The 14,766-nt window shown below is 52.4% G+C and overlaps 1 protein-coding gene across 1 annotated transcript; it reads right to left on the bottom strand.

The window, feature by feature from the left end:
• Positions 1-4,518: 4,518 nt before the first annotated feature.
• TCF19 (transcription factor 19) lies at positions 4,519-14,646 on the bottom strand. Its single transcript, XM_078623720.1, has 5 exons — positions 12,743-14,646; positions 9,802-9,935; positions 7,748-8,108; positions 5,853-6,116; positions 4,519-4,712 (listed from the first exon to the last, which is right to left on the bottom strand). Exons 1-5 carry the CDS (start codon positions 13,020-13,022, stop codon positions 4,519-4,521), a joined length of 1,233 nt encoding a protein of 410 aa, XP_078479846.1. The 5' UTR covers positions 13,023-14,646.
• Positions 14,647-14,766: the final 120 nt, after the last annotated feature.

The raw sequence follows: 14,766 nt of genomic DNA, 5'->3' as shown, positions 1-14,766 counted from the left end.
TCCAAATCTGGAATCAGTTTTTGTCTATCACATCAGGTTTTTGAGATATCAAATATTGCATTTTCAATAAAAACTGCAGAAGAAAAATATTAAATAAATGTGGATATCTACATAAAATGATATTATAAACACACCATCCTAAAAATACAGCACCATATTTTAACACTAAAGCAGTCACTGACTCGCAACAACTTGCAATCATAAGTGACAAAGTTAATTTCGGGTAAAATCAATGAAATAGGGGGATGCCGATAGCATGAAAATGAGATGTGATAGAGCAAATCTGAGATCAGATTTGGAATCGGCACCCTGAAATTAGTCTAGAACAGCTGCAAAAGTCCAGGCCAGAAAAAAGTTTTTTTTGTGTTGACCAGTGTAATAGTATTATAACACTAATAGGGGTTTTCCCCTTTTTTCTGGCAACAAAACTGACACCTTTTGCAAGGAATCATGCTTACTACATTAACCACAATACTTGCAGTCAAATGCAAACAAAAAAATAATACTCTGCTCACCCCGAGCTCTCATTACTCTGGTAGTGCGTTGTCTTGGAACTGTGCGCCTTTTGGCGTCATCTGGTCGAACACCATATGAGACGAGGCTCCAAAGAAAGCTGTCTCTGGTGTGGACCAATCCGTTTTTAAAGACAATGCATAAATTATCAGAGTATTGTTTTTTTGTTTGCATTTGACTGCAAGTATTGTGGTTAATGTAAGCATGATTCCTTGCAAAAGGTATCAGTTTTGTTTCCAGAAAAAAGGGGAAAACCCCTACTAGTATATTTGGTACTGGCAAAGGAGGTCCCATCATGTATTATAACACGGCTCGCTGTGGTAATGGAAACGCGGCATCGCTAGGGGGCGGGGTTCACAATGGACGCGTCAGAGAGCCTGACTAGTACACGGCAAGGCCGTTCGCTGGCCATACTTCACCGCGCCGGTCAAAGTGGGAGGCACAGAAGAACAGTACAACAACAGGGCAAGATTCTAGATTTGAAGCTTTCGTGACTGCAAGGATTCATATTCTTAGGTTTGTCAGTTTAACACGTAGGCTTTCGCGACCAATGTTATTCATAATCAACGATTTTTGGGTTTAGATCGCGTTATTTATAAATGTGTCGTAACCCTCCACCACCCGACACGGCCAATCAGTAAAAAAAGTGTCACGTTGACAAAAGACAAAATAGTTCGCTGCTTTAGCCCACCGGTGTGTTGAAGCGTGAAACCACAACATTTACAATGTTTGAGTTGTACGACGTTTCGCTGGTAATTGCATCTGGCGAATTGCCCGATGATGCTGGATGCAATTACCAGCGAAACGTCGTACTTAAATTGTAAATGTTGTGGCTTCAACACACCGGTGGGCTAAAGCAGTGAACTATTTGTCTTTTGTCAACGTGACACATTTTTACTGATTGGCCGTGTCGGGTGGTGGAGGGTTACGACACATTTATAAATAACGCGATCTAAACCCAAAAATCGTTATGAATTCTTAGGTTTGTTCGGTAAAGTCACGTAGGTAAAAAATGTATCATTTACTTGATGCAGCAAGCGTGCTGTGGCGGTTCCACCTGAAGACGGGGGCTTGTGTTGCCTCCGAAACGTCGTGATTTTTATTTTATTTTACTTTTATTAATTTTAATTTTTTACCTACGTGACTTTACCGAAAAAAACCCAAGAATAACAGGGAAAGAGCTGGGAACACAAAACTCACTTGGAGAAAAACCACAGGCAGTCGTAACTCGGATTGCAAGCCGGGAGCTCAGCTGTGATGGCTTTGCCGTCCCTGACACGGACATTGTGTACCCACTGAGATACACAGCTGAATCCAGGGCTTGAACCTAAGTCATCAATGGTGTTTGTGCAGTGTCTAAAACAGACATTGAGTCACCCGACGAAATCTATGCGGGAGCTTACATTTAACAAATTGTGATTGAACATATTTTATGTTCTAAATGGAAAGTAATTATAGAATCCTGAGGTGCAACTGGATTCATCTTCTTGGTTCTTTCGGTAAAGTCACGTAGAAGGGAAATAATAAAAATAAAACATAATAAAATAATTCTCACGACGTTTCGGCCACAACGCAAGCAGCCGTCCTCAGGTGAAGAACAGGTCTGTCGGAAAGACAGTGCCAGACACTGCTTGCGTTGTGTCTTTCCGACAGACCTGTTCTTCACCTGAGGACGGCTGCTTGCGTTGTGGCCGAAACGTCGTGAGAATTATTTTATTATGTTTTATTTTATTCTTTTATTATTTCCCTTCTACGTGACTTTACCGAAAGAACCAAGAAGATGAATCCCTGCAGTCACGAAAGCTTTAAATCGAAATGCAACAGGAACATTAATATTACCCTATTCTCCAGATGATTCTCTGTGCGTGTGTCTGTGTGTGTGCGGTGTGTTAGTGGGGAGCAGTCGCTACAATGTGTAGGTAACATCACCAACAGGCGTGTGTGGTGCTGGCCATCCACCAGAGGTCGCAAACGGGTTTTGATTCCTTACCCGTACCCGGCCGCACCAGGGTCGCGTACGGGTAGGGTACGGGTATCGGGTACCTGATTGCGACCTCTGGGATGAAGCCATGTTGCAGGCGGGGGTGGGTTGATTCTAGGAACTTGAATTGTGAGAAGAGACAAGACGTTGGGAAATGAGTGACAAACGGTGACTCACCAGTGACTCACGTTCTACCCGTACCCGGCCGCACCAGGGTCGCAAACGGGTACCCGTACCCGGCCGGATATGGGTAGCCGGATATCGGGTACCCGGTTGCGACCTCTGCCATCCACCCCCTCGTGTGCCGTGCCGGTATTTATCGGTGCTCGCTAACAGCACGTGCCCCAAGTCTGTTGAGGCTAAACCGGGGAATCTTTCACTTTTGAGTGTGCAGTATTTAAGTGCACCTGTGTGTGTGTGTGTGACCAGATCTGTATAGTTTTAATGACACCGAATCTTGATTTTTAGAGCATCTTACGATCTGGATAATACGGTAAACGCCACAGGAACTTTCGTGGCGATAACATTTGGAACGGGATTAAGAAAGATGCATTACACAAACCCTCGACATCATCCCTCTCTGTACACATCCAGCCTCTTGTCCATCGGCTGGCGTGCGATGTCACTTGATCATACTTCACCACGCTGGTCAGTGCAGATCGGTGAAGACAGGGAGCATACGTAAGCGAACAGTACAATGGATTTAGCTACTCTCTGCTTCCCACAATTTAGCCCTGCACCAGGTACTCGCACAGAGGCCCACGAGCAGTTCAGATAATCGTCACTGGTGGCGATCGTGAGGAGAGGGGGGGGGGGAATCTAACTCGGGTGGCGGGGTTCGTAGCGCAGGGTGCTAACCACTGCGCCACTGCTCCCCACTCACGCCCTTTGATCCCTCCCGTACACACGCGCAGACAAATACAACTCCTTCAAGACGGAAGGGGCTCAAACATCTCAACACACAGGAGCCTTGTGAATATGATTGCAGAGACTCGCAGAGGTTGCTCTAGAGCGAGGGGTGAGGAACGTCCGGCCCGCGGGCCGTATGAGGCCCGCGAAATCATTTGGTGTGGCCGTGCCAAGGCAACCGCAGGCGGGACTCGAAATTCAATAATTCTAGGAGCAAACCTGGAAAAGCAGTTGCGAGTAGCAGCAACATCATCATCAACACCAGCAGCTCACATCATCACACGCCTCGCCAAAGAGAAGCAGTTACAGCCATCGCATTAGGGGCGAGTTAATGAAACGTTTGACCAAACATAACGGGCAAATTTTGAAGTTGATAATTTTGTATGGCCCGCGAATGATGTTATAAATATCCAAATGGCCCTTGGCAGAAAAAAAGGTTGCCCACCCCTGTTCTAGACACATTAATGAGCGCCGTTGTTACAATGGCAACACTGTCGTCACGACAACACCGCCTGTGTGAGTGTACTAAGTGTGCTCACTGCCAGGGTACTCACCATGGCAGCGTTGTCTCTGACACGCAATCGCCCAGACTCATGCACTCACCAGTTCAATCACACCGTGTGCGTTTATGTCTGTGTGTCACTCTGCCTCCATGTCTGTGTTTGTACCCATCGACCCACCTACTCACCCACCCCTTCACTCATTCACCCCTCACTCATTCACCCCTCACTCACTCGGCCACCCCTTATCTTATTCACTAACTCCATCATCCACCCACTTACTCATCCCCCCACCCCCCGACTCTCACTCACCCACCCCCTCACCCACTCACCCTCTCACTTGCCCATCCACCCCTAACTCACCCACCCATTTATTCATTCACTCACCCACTCACCCCCTAATTCATCCATCCACTCCCTCGCTCATTCCTCCACTCACCCACTCACCCACCCACTCACCCCCTAATTCATCCACCCACTCCCTCGCTCATTCCTCCACTCACCCACTCACCCACCCACTCACCCCCTAATTCATCCACCCACTCACCCCCTATTTCATCCACCCACTCCCTCGCTCATTCCTCCACTCACCCACCCACTCACCACCGGCCCTCGCTAGGAGCACCCACAGTGGAAGTCCCCGTGCTCGGGGCGGTATCCGACGCACGCCATGTGGAACCAGGCGTCGCACGCGTCGCACTGCACCCAGTCCAGCGTCTCATCCTGCGGGCGCAGGCAGCGGCGCGCGGCGCAAGCCTCCCCGCCGCCCCCCCCCACCGCGACCACGGGCGCCGCCGCGACCACCGCCCCCTCCTCCTCGTCACTCTCCTCGTCACTCTCCTCTTCAACCGCGCCTCCACCACCAAGGCCCCTCGCCGTGTTCCACACCGAACCGCGCGCAGGCACGGCCGCGTCCTTCGCCGAGCTTGTCACGGCGTTCTTCGCCCCCGCCGCTCCGACAGGGCTCCCGACGCCCGCCACAGCTTTCTTTGAGGCCGCTGGGCTCTTTGCCGCCGTTGCCGCGAGCGACGGCGGCGGCGGGGCCCTGCCGGAGAACGCCGGGCTCCAGCTGAGGGATACGGGCGGCGGCCGGGCGAGCGACTTGGGGACGCTGAGGGGAGACGCGGCCGTCTTGGAGGAAGAACTCGGGGTCCTGGCGAGCGACGCCGGAGATGGCGCCGCCGCCGCCAGTGGAGAGGAGTTCTTTCTGGGGCGTCCCCGCGGTCTCCTGAGATGTCAGGGGTCAGTCGCACGGTGCAGGGGTGAGCGAGTGAGTGAGCGAGTGAGTGGGGCACGGTGCAGGAGTGAGTGAGTGAGTGGGGCACGGTGCAGGGGTGAGTGAGTGAATGAGACACGGTGCAGGGGTGAGTGAGTGAGTGAGTGAGACACGGTGCAGGGGTGAGCGAGCGAGTGAGTGAGACACGGTGCAGGGGTGAGCGAGCGAGTGAGTGAGACACGGTGCAGGGGTGAGCGAGCGAGTGAGTGGGAGACGGTGCAGGGGTGAGCGAGTGAGCGGGTGCTGAGCGTGCGATGACGAGTGGGTGAGCACGTGAACGGACGAGTGAAGGGTGGTTGGGTTGGGTGAGCAAGTTGAGAGTGAACAAATAAGCGTGCGAGTGAAAGCGGCGGGTGGGTGAACAGGTGAAGACTTAGTGAAGAGTCGAATTGCATGTCGGTTGTGACCAGGGCGAGTGCGGTGTTCCCAGCACGGCCATTACGACCCACCCACCACCCTTACCCAGTTCCGGTGGTGCGCTGGCAGCTCCCAGCATTCCTCCTGGCGCCTCCACTTCCTCTGTGGGCTCCGCGCCCCCCCTGAGGTCTCCCCGCACCCCCCCCACATCCCGCTGTGCGCGACTCCATCAAGCGCCGCTCCCAACCCCGTCCCTCCATCGTCTCCTCCTCCTCCTCCTCCTTCACCACCTCCTCCCCCTCCTCCTCGTCGTTACCACTGGCACCGTCACCGTCGTCCTCATCGTCATCGTCGTCGTCGTCGGACGAGGAGCGAGACCGCGGCGACGGTGGCGGCGATGGCGACGACGACGACGGCGGCGATCGTGACAATCCCTCCGAGAGGAGCCTCCGGGTCACCGCGACCTCTGGGCAGCGGAGCTCGCGGTGGGGTCGGCTGGCGGTGACCTCCGTGTCCAGGTCACGCCGCACCGTGTGCACCGGCTTGCGCTGCCGCTTGCGGGGGGGCGCCAACAGGGGGTCTGTGCGTGCGGGGGGTGGAGGTGGGCGGGCAGAGGAGGGGGGAGAGGGGTGGTGGTGTTAGGGTTACTGGTAGGAGAATGGAGTTGGTGTTTGGGATAGTGATAGTGGTAATGTGTTAGAGTAGTGATAGTGTAAAGGGTGATGCTAATATGTTATGAGTAGTGATAGTGTTAGAGGTAATGCTAATGTGTTGTGATAGTGTAAGGGGTAGTGTTAATGTGTTGTGACAGTGTTATGGGTAGTGTTAATGTTCTTAGGTTTTTTCGGTAAAGTCACCATGTAGGTAAAAAATTAAAATTAATAAAAGTAAAATAAAAATAAAATAAAAATCACGACGTTTCGGAGGCAACACAAGCTTCCGTCTTCAGGTGGAACCGTCACAGCACGATTGCTGTATCAAGTGAGAGAAATTCACAAAAATAATATCCAGGGCCTACCTTGGCTCCTCCCACCCTCAACCAGTATATATACAAATACGGTTTTCTTGGAATTTCTCTCACTTGATACAGCTATCGTGCTGTGACTGTTCCACCTGAAGATGGAAGCTTGTGTTGCCTCCGAAACGTCGTGATTTTTATTTTTATTAATTTTAATTTTTTACCTACGTGACTTTACCGAAAAAACCTAAGAATATGAATCCTTGCAGTCACGAAAGCTTCAAATCTAGAATTAGTGTTAATGTGTTACGAGTAGTGATAGTGTAAGGGGTAGTGCTAATGTGATGTGACAGTGTTATGGGTAGTGTTAATGTGTTACGACTAAGTGATAGTGTTAGGTGTCGTATTAGGAGATGGTGGTAGTGATAGGAGTGGTGCGAGTGCTACTTATCGTGGTGGTGTTAGTGAAAGAAGTTTGGGGTCGTGCCGTTAATAAGATGGTAGTGTTTGGGTTATGGAAGTGTTGGAGGTAGTCTTAGTGTTTGTAGTGGAAGTTGTGTTTGTGTTAGGGGTCCTGTTAGTGCTACGTGTTAGTGTCAGTGTTAGTTTGAAGGGACTGTGCCAGTAATAGTGGTAGTGTTAATAGTAGTGATAGAAGTGGTGTGTGTGAGGTAGTTGTAATGGCGGTGTTAGTGATAGGAATTAGGTGTCAGTGTATGGGTTACGTTAGTGTCAGCGCTTGGGGGAGCGTCCGTGCGCACAATTAGTGCTAGCGGCACCGTGAGTGTCAGGCAGAGGTCGCAAACGGGTTTTGATTCCTTACCCGTACCCGGCCGCACCAGGGTCGAAAACGGGTACCCGTACCCGGCCGGGTACGGGTACCCGTTCCCTACCCGAAATGAGTGGCAAACGGTGACTCACCAGTGACTCACGGCCTACCCGTACCCGTACCCGGCCGCACCAGGGTCGCAAACGGCTACCCGTACCTGGCTGGGTACGGGTAGCCGGGTATCAGGTAGGGTATGGGTATCGGGTACCCGGTTGCGACCTCTGGTGTCAGACATTACGGTTAGCGAAAATGCTGGCGATAGGGGCGGTGGTGTCAGCAATGGTGCGAGTGCCGACGTTCGTGGTTACGCACGGCGCAACCGCGGCACCGCCGGGCACCGGCGAATCGCACCGGCCGACGCTGTGAATCCACGACCCTCGACGGTTATCACTCGCGACCCCTCTGGTGAAACTGCCACACTCACCGGACTCGGAAGCCGGCCGCTGCCTACGCTGCTGCTGCTGCTGCTGTTGCTGCTGCTGCTGCTGCTGTTCCGTGCCGGCTGCGTCGGTGTGGCCCACCGGGTCGGCGGGAGTGGCGGCGGCTGCGGCGGCGGCGGTGCCGTTGACGCCGCGGCCCGGGTGGTAGGTGAGCGAGGATGCCTGAAGCTTGCTGATGCTGCCGATGGAGGTGAGGATGAGGGCGCGTGGCGGCGGTGCCGGCGTCGGTGTCACCGGCGTTGCCGGGGCTGCCGTGGCGGGAGGCGTGGCCGGCGCGGAGTGGCGGCGACGCGGCGAGCAGCTGGACATTGGGATCGCGTCGAAGTCGTCCGGCCTCACGTCCACCTGGGGTCAACACGAGGCGGACGGGGGGTAAGGGTAGATGGGAGACGAGGGGTGGGGAGAGGAGATGTGAGGGGTGGTAGGGGAGGAGTTAGCTGGAGGTAGGGAGGAGGGAGAGGTGTGGGGAGAGCGGTGAAGAGGAGGTGGAGGAGGAGGAGGGAGAATAATGAAGGAGCAGGAGAGGGGAGATTGAACTAAGTAAAAAATTAACCCGTAAAAACTAAGTTTTTCACTATAAATCCTTTATATGCGTGGCATCGGTTTTATTTTATTATTCATTTCTGTTTTTCTTGAGTAAGAGTTTCATTTTTATCACATTGGTATTTTTAATTAAATATGAAATGTTTTTTTTCCTAAAAAGTGGTAAATTTAGGAAAAAATTTTCACGCAAATAAATTGGTCACGCACAACGAGTCTGTGCGCAAAATGTCAGCTCGATTGGATCACGGGAAGTGGGTTAAAAAACGACCGAAAGATTTGCACGGTCGTAAGCGCGCAAGCAAGCAAGCAAGTGAACTTAATATAAAGGATTTAAAAATGTTTCAATAGACACGTACTAAATCTTGATTTAAAGCTTTCGTGACTGCAGGGATTCATATTCTTGGTTCTTTCGGTAAAGTCACGTAGAAGGGATATGATAAAATAAGATTAATATAAAGCAATAAAATATTATTTATTACTAGAAAACAATATTATTTTATTATTTTGAACCAAGAATATACATACATACTGTCTAGCGATACAACATGTTTGATCTTCCATAATCCTATATCATTGTAACCTATATTAATCCTATACAACAATGATAAAGATCCCCCGTATAGCCTTAACAGGCGATTGGGGCAAGTGCTGTTATAGCGTGTAGCAGCAGCGCCTATGGAGGCCAGCACATAGCACAAGGGGGTGGGTGGCCAGCACCTAGCCCGATCGGCCACCTTTGTCTCCCCAGTGGCGATGTTTACGACACACCGGACCAGATACTCATTTGACCGGTTCAGATAATTGATCATCACCAGTGTTGATGGTGGCGGCCGTGAGCAGGAATCGAACTCGGGTCTTTGCCGGGTTCGTAGCGCAGCGTAGCGCTAACCGCTGCGCCACCGCTCCCCATTAATCCTATACACCCGTTGCAAGGCAGAGGTCGCAACCGGGTACCCGATACCCTACCCGATACTCGTACCCTACCCGATACCCGTACCCTACCCGATACCCGGCTACCCGTACCCGGCTGGGTACGGGTACCCGTTTGCGACCCTGGTGCGGCCGGGTACGGGTAGGCCGTGAGTCACTGGTGAGTCACCGTTTGTCACTCATTTCCCAACGTCTTGTCTCTTCTCACAATTCAAGTTCCTAGAATCAACCCACCCGCGCCTGCAACATGGCTTCATCCCAGAGGTCGCAATCGGGTATCCGATACCCGTACCCTGCCCGTATCCGGCCGGGTACGGGTAGGCTACGGCCGGGTACGGGTACCCGTTTGCGACCCTGGTGCGGCCGGGTACGGGTACGGGTAAGGAATCAAAACCCGTTTGCGACCTCTGTCGCAAGGCGAGATGAACGAGGCGATCCGGCAGAACATCAAGCGCTGCTCTTGTTTTCATCGTCAATTTCGCGAATAAAAGTAACACCTGCTGTGGAGATGCGGTGGTGGTTGTGTTCTGTTGTGGATGAGGAGGAGGAGGAGGAATCTCTGCACCTTTTGGAACAGGAAGAGGAACTCTGAGTCGGCGCCGCGAGCGTTGGTCTGAGCGGGTCCCAGCAACACCGTGTCTCCATCGTGCAGCTCCACCCGGTCCCCTCGCTCCACTCGCCGCTCGTTCACACTCGTGCCTGCGCACGCAGAGACGCGGGGACGCGGGCAGAGACGCGGGGACACGCAGAGAGAGACACGTTACTCATTCGTACCGGTGCCTGGGCAGAGACACGGGGCACGCACAGAGACACGCGGCACACACAGAGACATGGCGATCATTCACCCCCATGCCTGCACGCAAACCGAGACACGGAAACACAAGCGGAGACACGGCAGCACCCAGAGACACAGCGATGATTTACACTCACGCTTGTACACACAGAGAGAGATGGATTGATTACATGATGACGTGTTCGTAACAGATGGTGAGTAGTTGGAGATGCCTTCCATTCAGCAGTGGATAGCCTATGGCTAGTTGTGTTTTTTTTCACTTGTAACCATAGCCACCCAGCGCTTCACTTTACTCAATTGAGATCACACATAGCAGCAATAATCAACCCCGACTGGCTGATTCTCCTCTACCGTAAGCTCTCGCCTGGTTCCATAGGAATCAACCTGAACTCACGCATTCATTAATTCACTCGCTCAAATCGTTCACCCCGCTCACTCGCTCAAATCATTCACCCGCTCACTCGCTAAAATCATTCACCCGCTCACTCGCTCAAATCATTCACCCGCTCACTCGCTCAAATCATTCACCCGCTCACTCGCTCAAATCATTCACCCACTCGCTCAAATCATTCACCCACTCGCTCAAATCATTCACCCGCTCACTCGCTCAAATCATTCACCCGCTAACTCGCTCAAATCATTCACCCGCTCACTCGCTCAAATCATTCACCCACTCGCTCAAATCATTCACCCACTCGCTCAAATCATTCACCCACTCACTCGCTCAAATCATTCACCCACTCGCTCAAATCATTCACCCACTCGCTCAAATCATTCACCCGCTCACTCGCTCAAATCATTCACCCGCTCACTCGCTCAAATCATTCACCCACTCACTCGCTCAAATCATTCACCCACTCACTCGCTCAAATCATTCACCCACTCACTCGCTCAAATCATTCACCCACTCACTCAAATCATTCACCCACTCACTCGCTCAAATCATTCACCCGCTCACTCGCTCAAATCATTCACCCACTCACTCGCTCAAATCATTCACCCACTCACTCGCTCAAATCATTCACCCACTCACTCGCTCAAATCATTCACCCACTCACTCGCTCAAATCATTCACCCGCTCACTCGCTCAAATCATTCACCCGCTCACTCGCTCAAATCATTCACCCGCTAACTCGCTCAAATCATTCACCCGCTCAAATCAATCATTCACCCGCTCACTCGCTCAAATCATTCACCCACTCGCTCAAATCATTCACCCGCTCACTCGCTCAAATCATTCACCCGCTCACTCGCTCAAATCATTCACCCGCTCACTCGCTCAAATCATTCACCCGCTCACTCGCTCAAATCATTCACCCGCTCACTCGCTCAAATCATTCACCCGCTCACTCGCTCAAATCATTCACCCGCTCACTCGCTCAAATCATTCACCCGCTCACTCGCTCAAATCATTCACCCGCTCACTCGCTCAAATCATTCACCCACTCGCTCAAATCATTCACCCACTCACTCACGCAAACTAGACTCCAAGACCCTGCCTCTCTCTCTCTTGAGAGAGAAGAGCTCTGACCCTGGCTACAATAACATCAACATGAACTTGCATTTGTCACTCACCGGGGCCGCGCCTGACACGTGCCCTCCCCGTTTCGCCAAACTGTGCCTCAAAAATAATATCATCGCACACCCCCCGCGTAGCAATGCAGTAATTTCTGTGTGTGCTATGAAGGACCGTTGCCCGAAACGTCGCCGGTTATATATTTATTCTAAACGTCATTTTTTTGTTTACGTGTTGACGTAGTGTTGTTGTTGTCAGTGGTCGGATGCATTCGGCTTGCAATGTCAGAGCATGGATGATGACGATGGTGACACACGCATACAAAGACAAAGATCCCCCGTGTAGCCTCAACAGACTGCAGCGGGCAAGTGCTGCAAGCGAGCAGCAGCAACAACGACGACGATCTCCATTCGTGTCACCACGGCGCTCGTGCCAGGCTAGGTGCACTTTCGATCAGAATATTTATTTCCACCGCAGGAATCCGATGAGCTATGAAGCTCTTTCGCACAGACGTCCAGGCGCCTGTGCCAGGCTAGGTGCACACAACCCGTGGCCTTCTGTCAGCAGCGAGCCTCACGCGTGCACCTAGCCTGGCACGGAGCGCCGCCGTGTCACCACCAAGACAAAGGTCCCCCGTGTAGCCTCTAACAGACTGCAGGGGCAAGTGATGTTAGTAGCGAGCAGCAGCTACACAGACAAAGGTCCCCCGTGTAGCCTCTAACAGACTGTAGGGGCAAGTGATGTTAGTAGCGAGTAGCAGCAGCAGCTACACAGACAAAGGTCCCCCGTGTAGCCTCTAACAGACTGTAGGGGCAAGTGCTGTTAGTAGCAGCAGCTACACACAGACAAAGGTCCCCCAGGAAGTCTCTAACAGAAGGGACAAGTGCTGTTAGAAGCGAGCAGCAGCAGATACACACAAAGGTCCCCCAGGTAGCCTCTAACAGAAGGGGCAAGTGCTGTTAGTAGCGCTGTGGTCACACGAGGGGGGGGGTACGTGGCCAGAAACCACAGCCGCCTTTGTCTCTCCCTACGGCGATGCTTTCTAACACACACTGCGCCGGATGAACTCGTTTGAGGCCGAGTCGACCTAGGGGAGGAGGACGCCCACAGGATCGTCGCCGGTGGAGTTTAAGTGGAGTTCGTAGGCCGAGTTCGTAGCGCGGCGCTGACCACAACGACCCCACACCGCTCGCTCACCGCTGGAGCTGTGGTCCGTGATGTAGACCCGGTACTTCCTCGCCCCCGCACCGCGACCATTGCCGCAGCGCTCGGCCGTGAGGGAGGCGTGGAGACGCGACAGCAGCGCGGGCCGCGACGCCGATCGAAGGCAAACGTGGACGCGGCCCTCAGCGCGGCCCAGATCGGCCGAGCAGCGCTCGCCGTCCGGCACGAACGTGTAGAGGTCGCGCACGCCGTGGCCAGACGCCGGCGCGCCGATGCGGAGCAGTTGGAAACAAGGCTGAACGTGGGGGGACATCGTTTACCTCAGGTTTTTTATTTTTAAAATCTCCCTCAGGAGGTTTTTTTTAAAAATTCGACAACACTCTCAGGCCGCCATGACGGTTCGTCTTTGAAATTTGGCGGGAAAAAACCGGGGTGGGGAGGGGGTCCCCCCCACGGGGGGAGAGAAACGCGCGGGAAACTTCGGCCGCGCGCGCGCAGGTGGGCAACTCGCGCTCCCATTGGTCCGCGCCTCGCGCGAAGCCCCGCCCCCCTCGGCGCCGATTGGTCGACTCGGTGTTGTCGGGGCGGGGGGTGAGGAAACGAGACGCGGGAAACGAGCGCGTGGGGTGGGGGTTGCCCTCCCCTGGCCCCGCCCCCCCGGCCCTCTGCCGCTGTGATTGGATGAGAGGGACCCAGATGGGGCGGGGCAGTAAGTCGGTTTAAGTTCCCGCCACTGGAGGTTCACGGGGGGGGTGAGGGCTGCGTTTAAATAAGAATAAAATAACATACACCAACGTTACAACAAAATGCACAGTATAATATAATTTTCTATACAATGTATATACATGTATATTTTGTTCAGTCAATAGCCCATCCCGTGTGTTATAAGGGTCCATTGTCCGGAACGTCAATTATAATGCTCCTTGTAAGGTGACGGTGTTATTATTTGTCTTTCAAATAATTGCAGCGGCTGATTGGTTGGAGGGGACCAGTGGGCGGGGCAATGTGTAGCCACTCCCTCCCCTTAGTGGGCGGGGCAAAGTTAAAGCTCCACCCACTTAACGCTGATTGGCTGGAGGGGACCAGTGGGCGTGGTAATTTTTAGCCACCCCCCCCTTTTAGTGGGCGGAGAAAGTATTGAAGCTCCACCCACTTAACGCTGATTGGCTAGAGGGGACCAGTGGGTGTGGCAATTTTTAGCCACCCCCCCTTTTAGTGGGCGGGGACCGTTAAAGCACCACCCACTTAACGCTGATTGGTTTGAGGGAGACAGTGGGCGTGGCAATCTTTAGCCACCCCCCTTTTAGTGGGCGGAGAAAGTATTGAAGCTCCACCCACTTAACGCTGATTGGCTGGAGGAGGCCAGTGGGCGTGGAAATGTGGTCCCCCCCCCCCGCGTGGGAGGGGAAAGTATTGAAGCTCCACCCACTTAACGCTGATTGGTTGACAAGTCAGATTGACCACGCCCCTCGCCGTTGATTGGCTCTCGGCAACATTTACAATTCCCTATACAGGCCGCCCAAACTCTAGATCCACTCGGCCAGAAAACTCCATTTTAATCAACCGTCACGTGACTTCGGCCTCTTCAGATTGATAAGTTTTTATTTCAATATTCAGTTTCCGATACATTTTTCAGTTTCCTTGCAATTTGTCTGAGGATAATAAAACAAAACATTAGTAATTAGTGCAGATTAAACATTAGAGTAAATAGGTGAGCCCTGCTAAATAACCTGTTAGTGTCTACGATGGAACAGAGTCAAGTTTGAATTCGGTCATAAACCACGATTGCATGAAGACCTCCCCAAGTCACCACCACCACCATGAGCCATCATCAATACGCTGCGAGATGAGGAATGGGGCCGTCCATAAATGACGTCATGCGATTTTGGACCATTTTTGACCCCCCCCCCCCCTCAAATATGACGTCACAAAGCTCTGCCCCCCCCCCCAAAAAAAAAATAAAACATGCTTCAAATCTTCTTGGTTCTTTCGGTAAAGTCACGTAGAAGGGAAGTAATAAAATAATAAAAATAAAACATAATAAAATAATTCTCACG

This window comes from Lampetra planeri, unplaced genomic scaffold (assembly GCF_965212315.1).
Source record: "Lampetra planeri unplaced genomic scaffold, kcLamPlan1.2.h2 scaffold_403, whole genome shotgun sequence".
Taxonomy (NCBI): Eukaryota; Metazoa; Chordata; class Hyperoartia; order Petromyzontiformes; family Petromyzontidae; genus Lampetra; species Lampetra planeri.
This window is presented reverse-complemented; position numbering and strand designations above follow the sequence as displayed.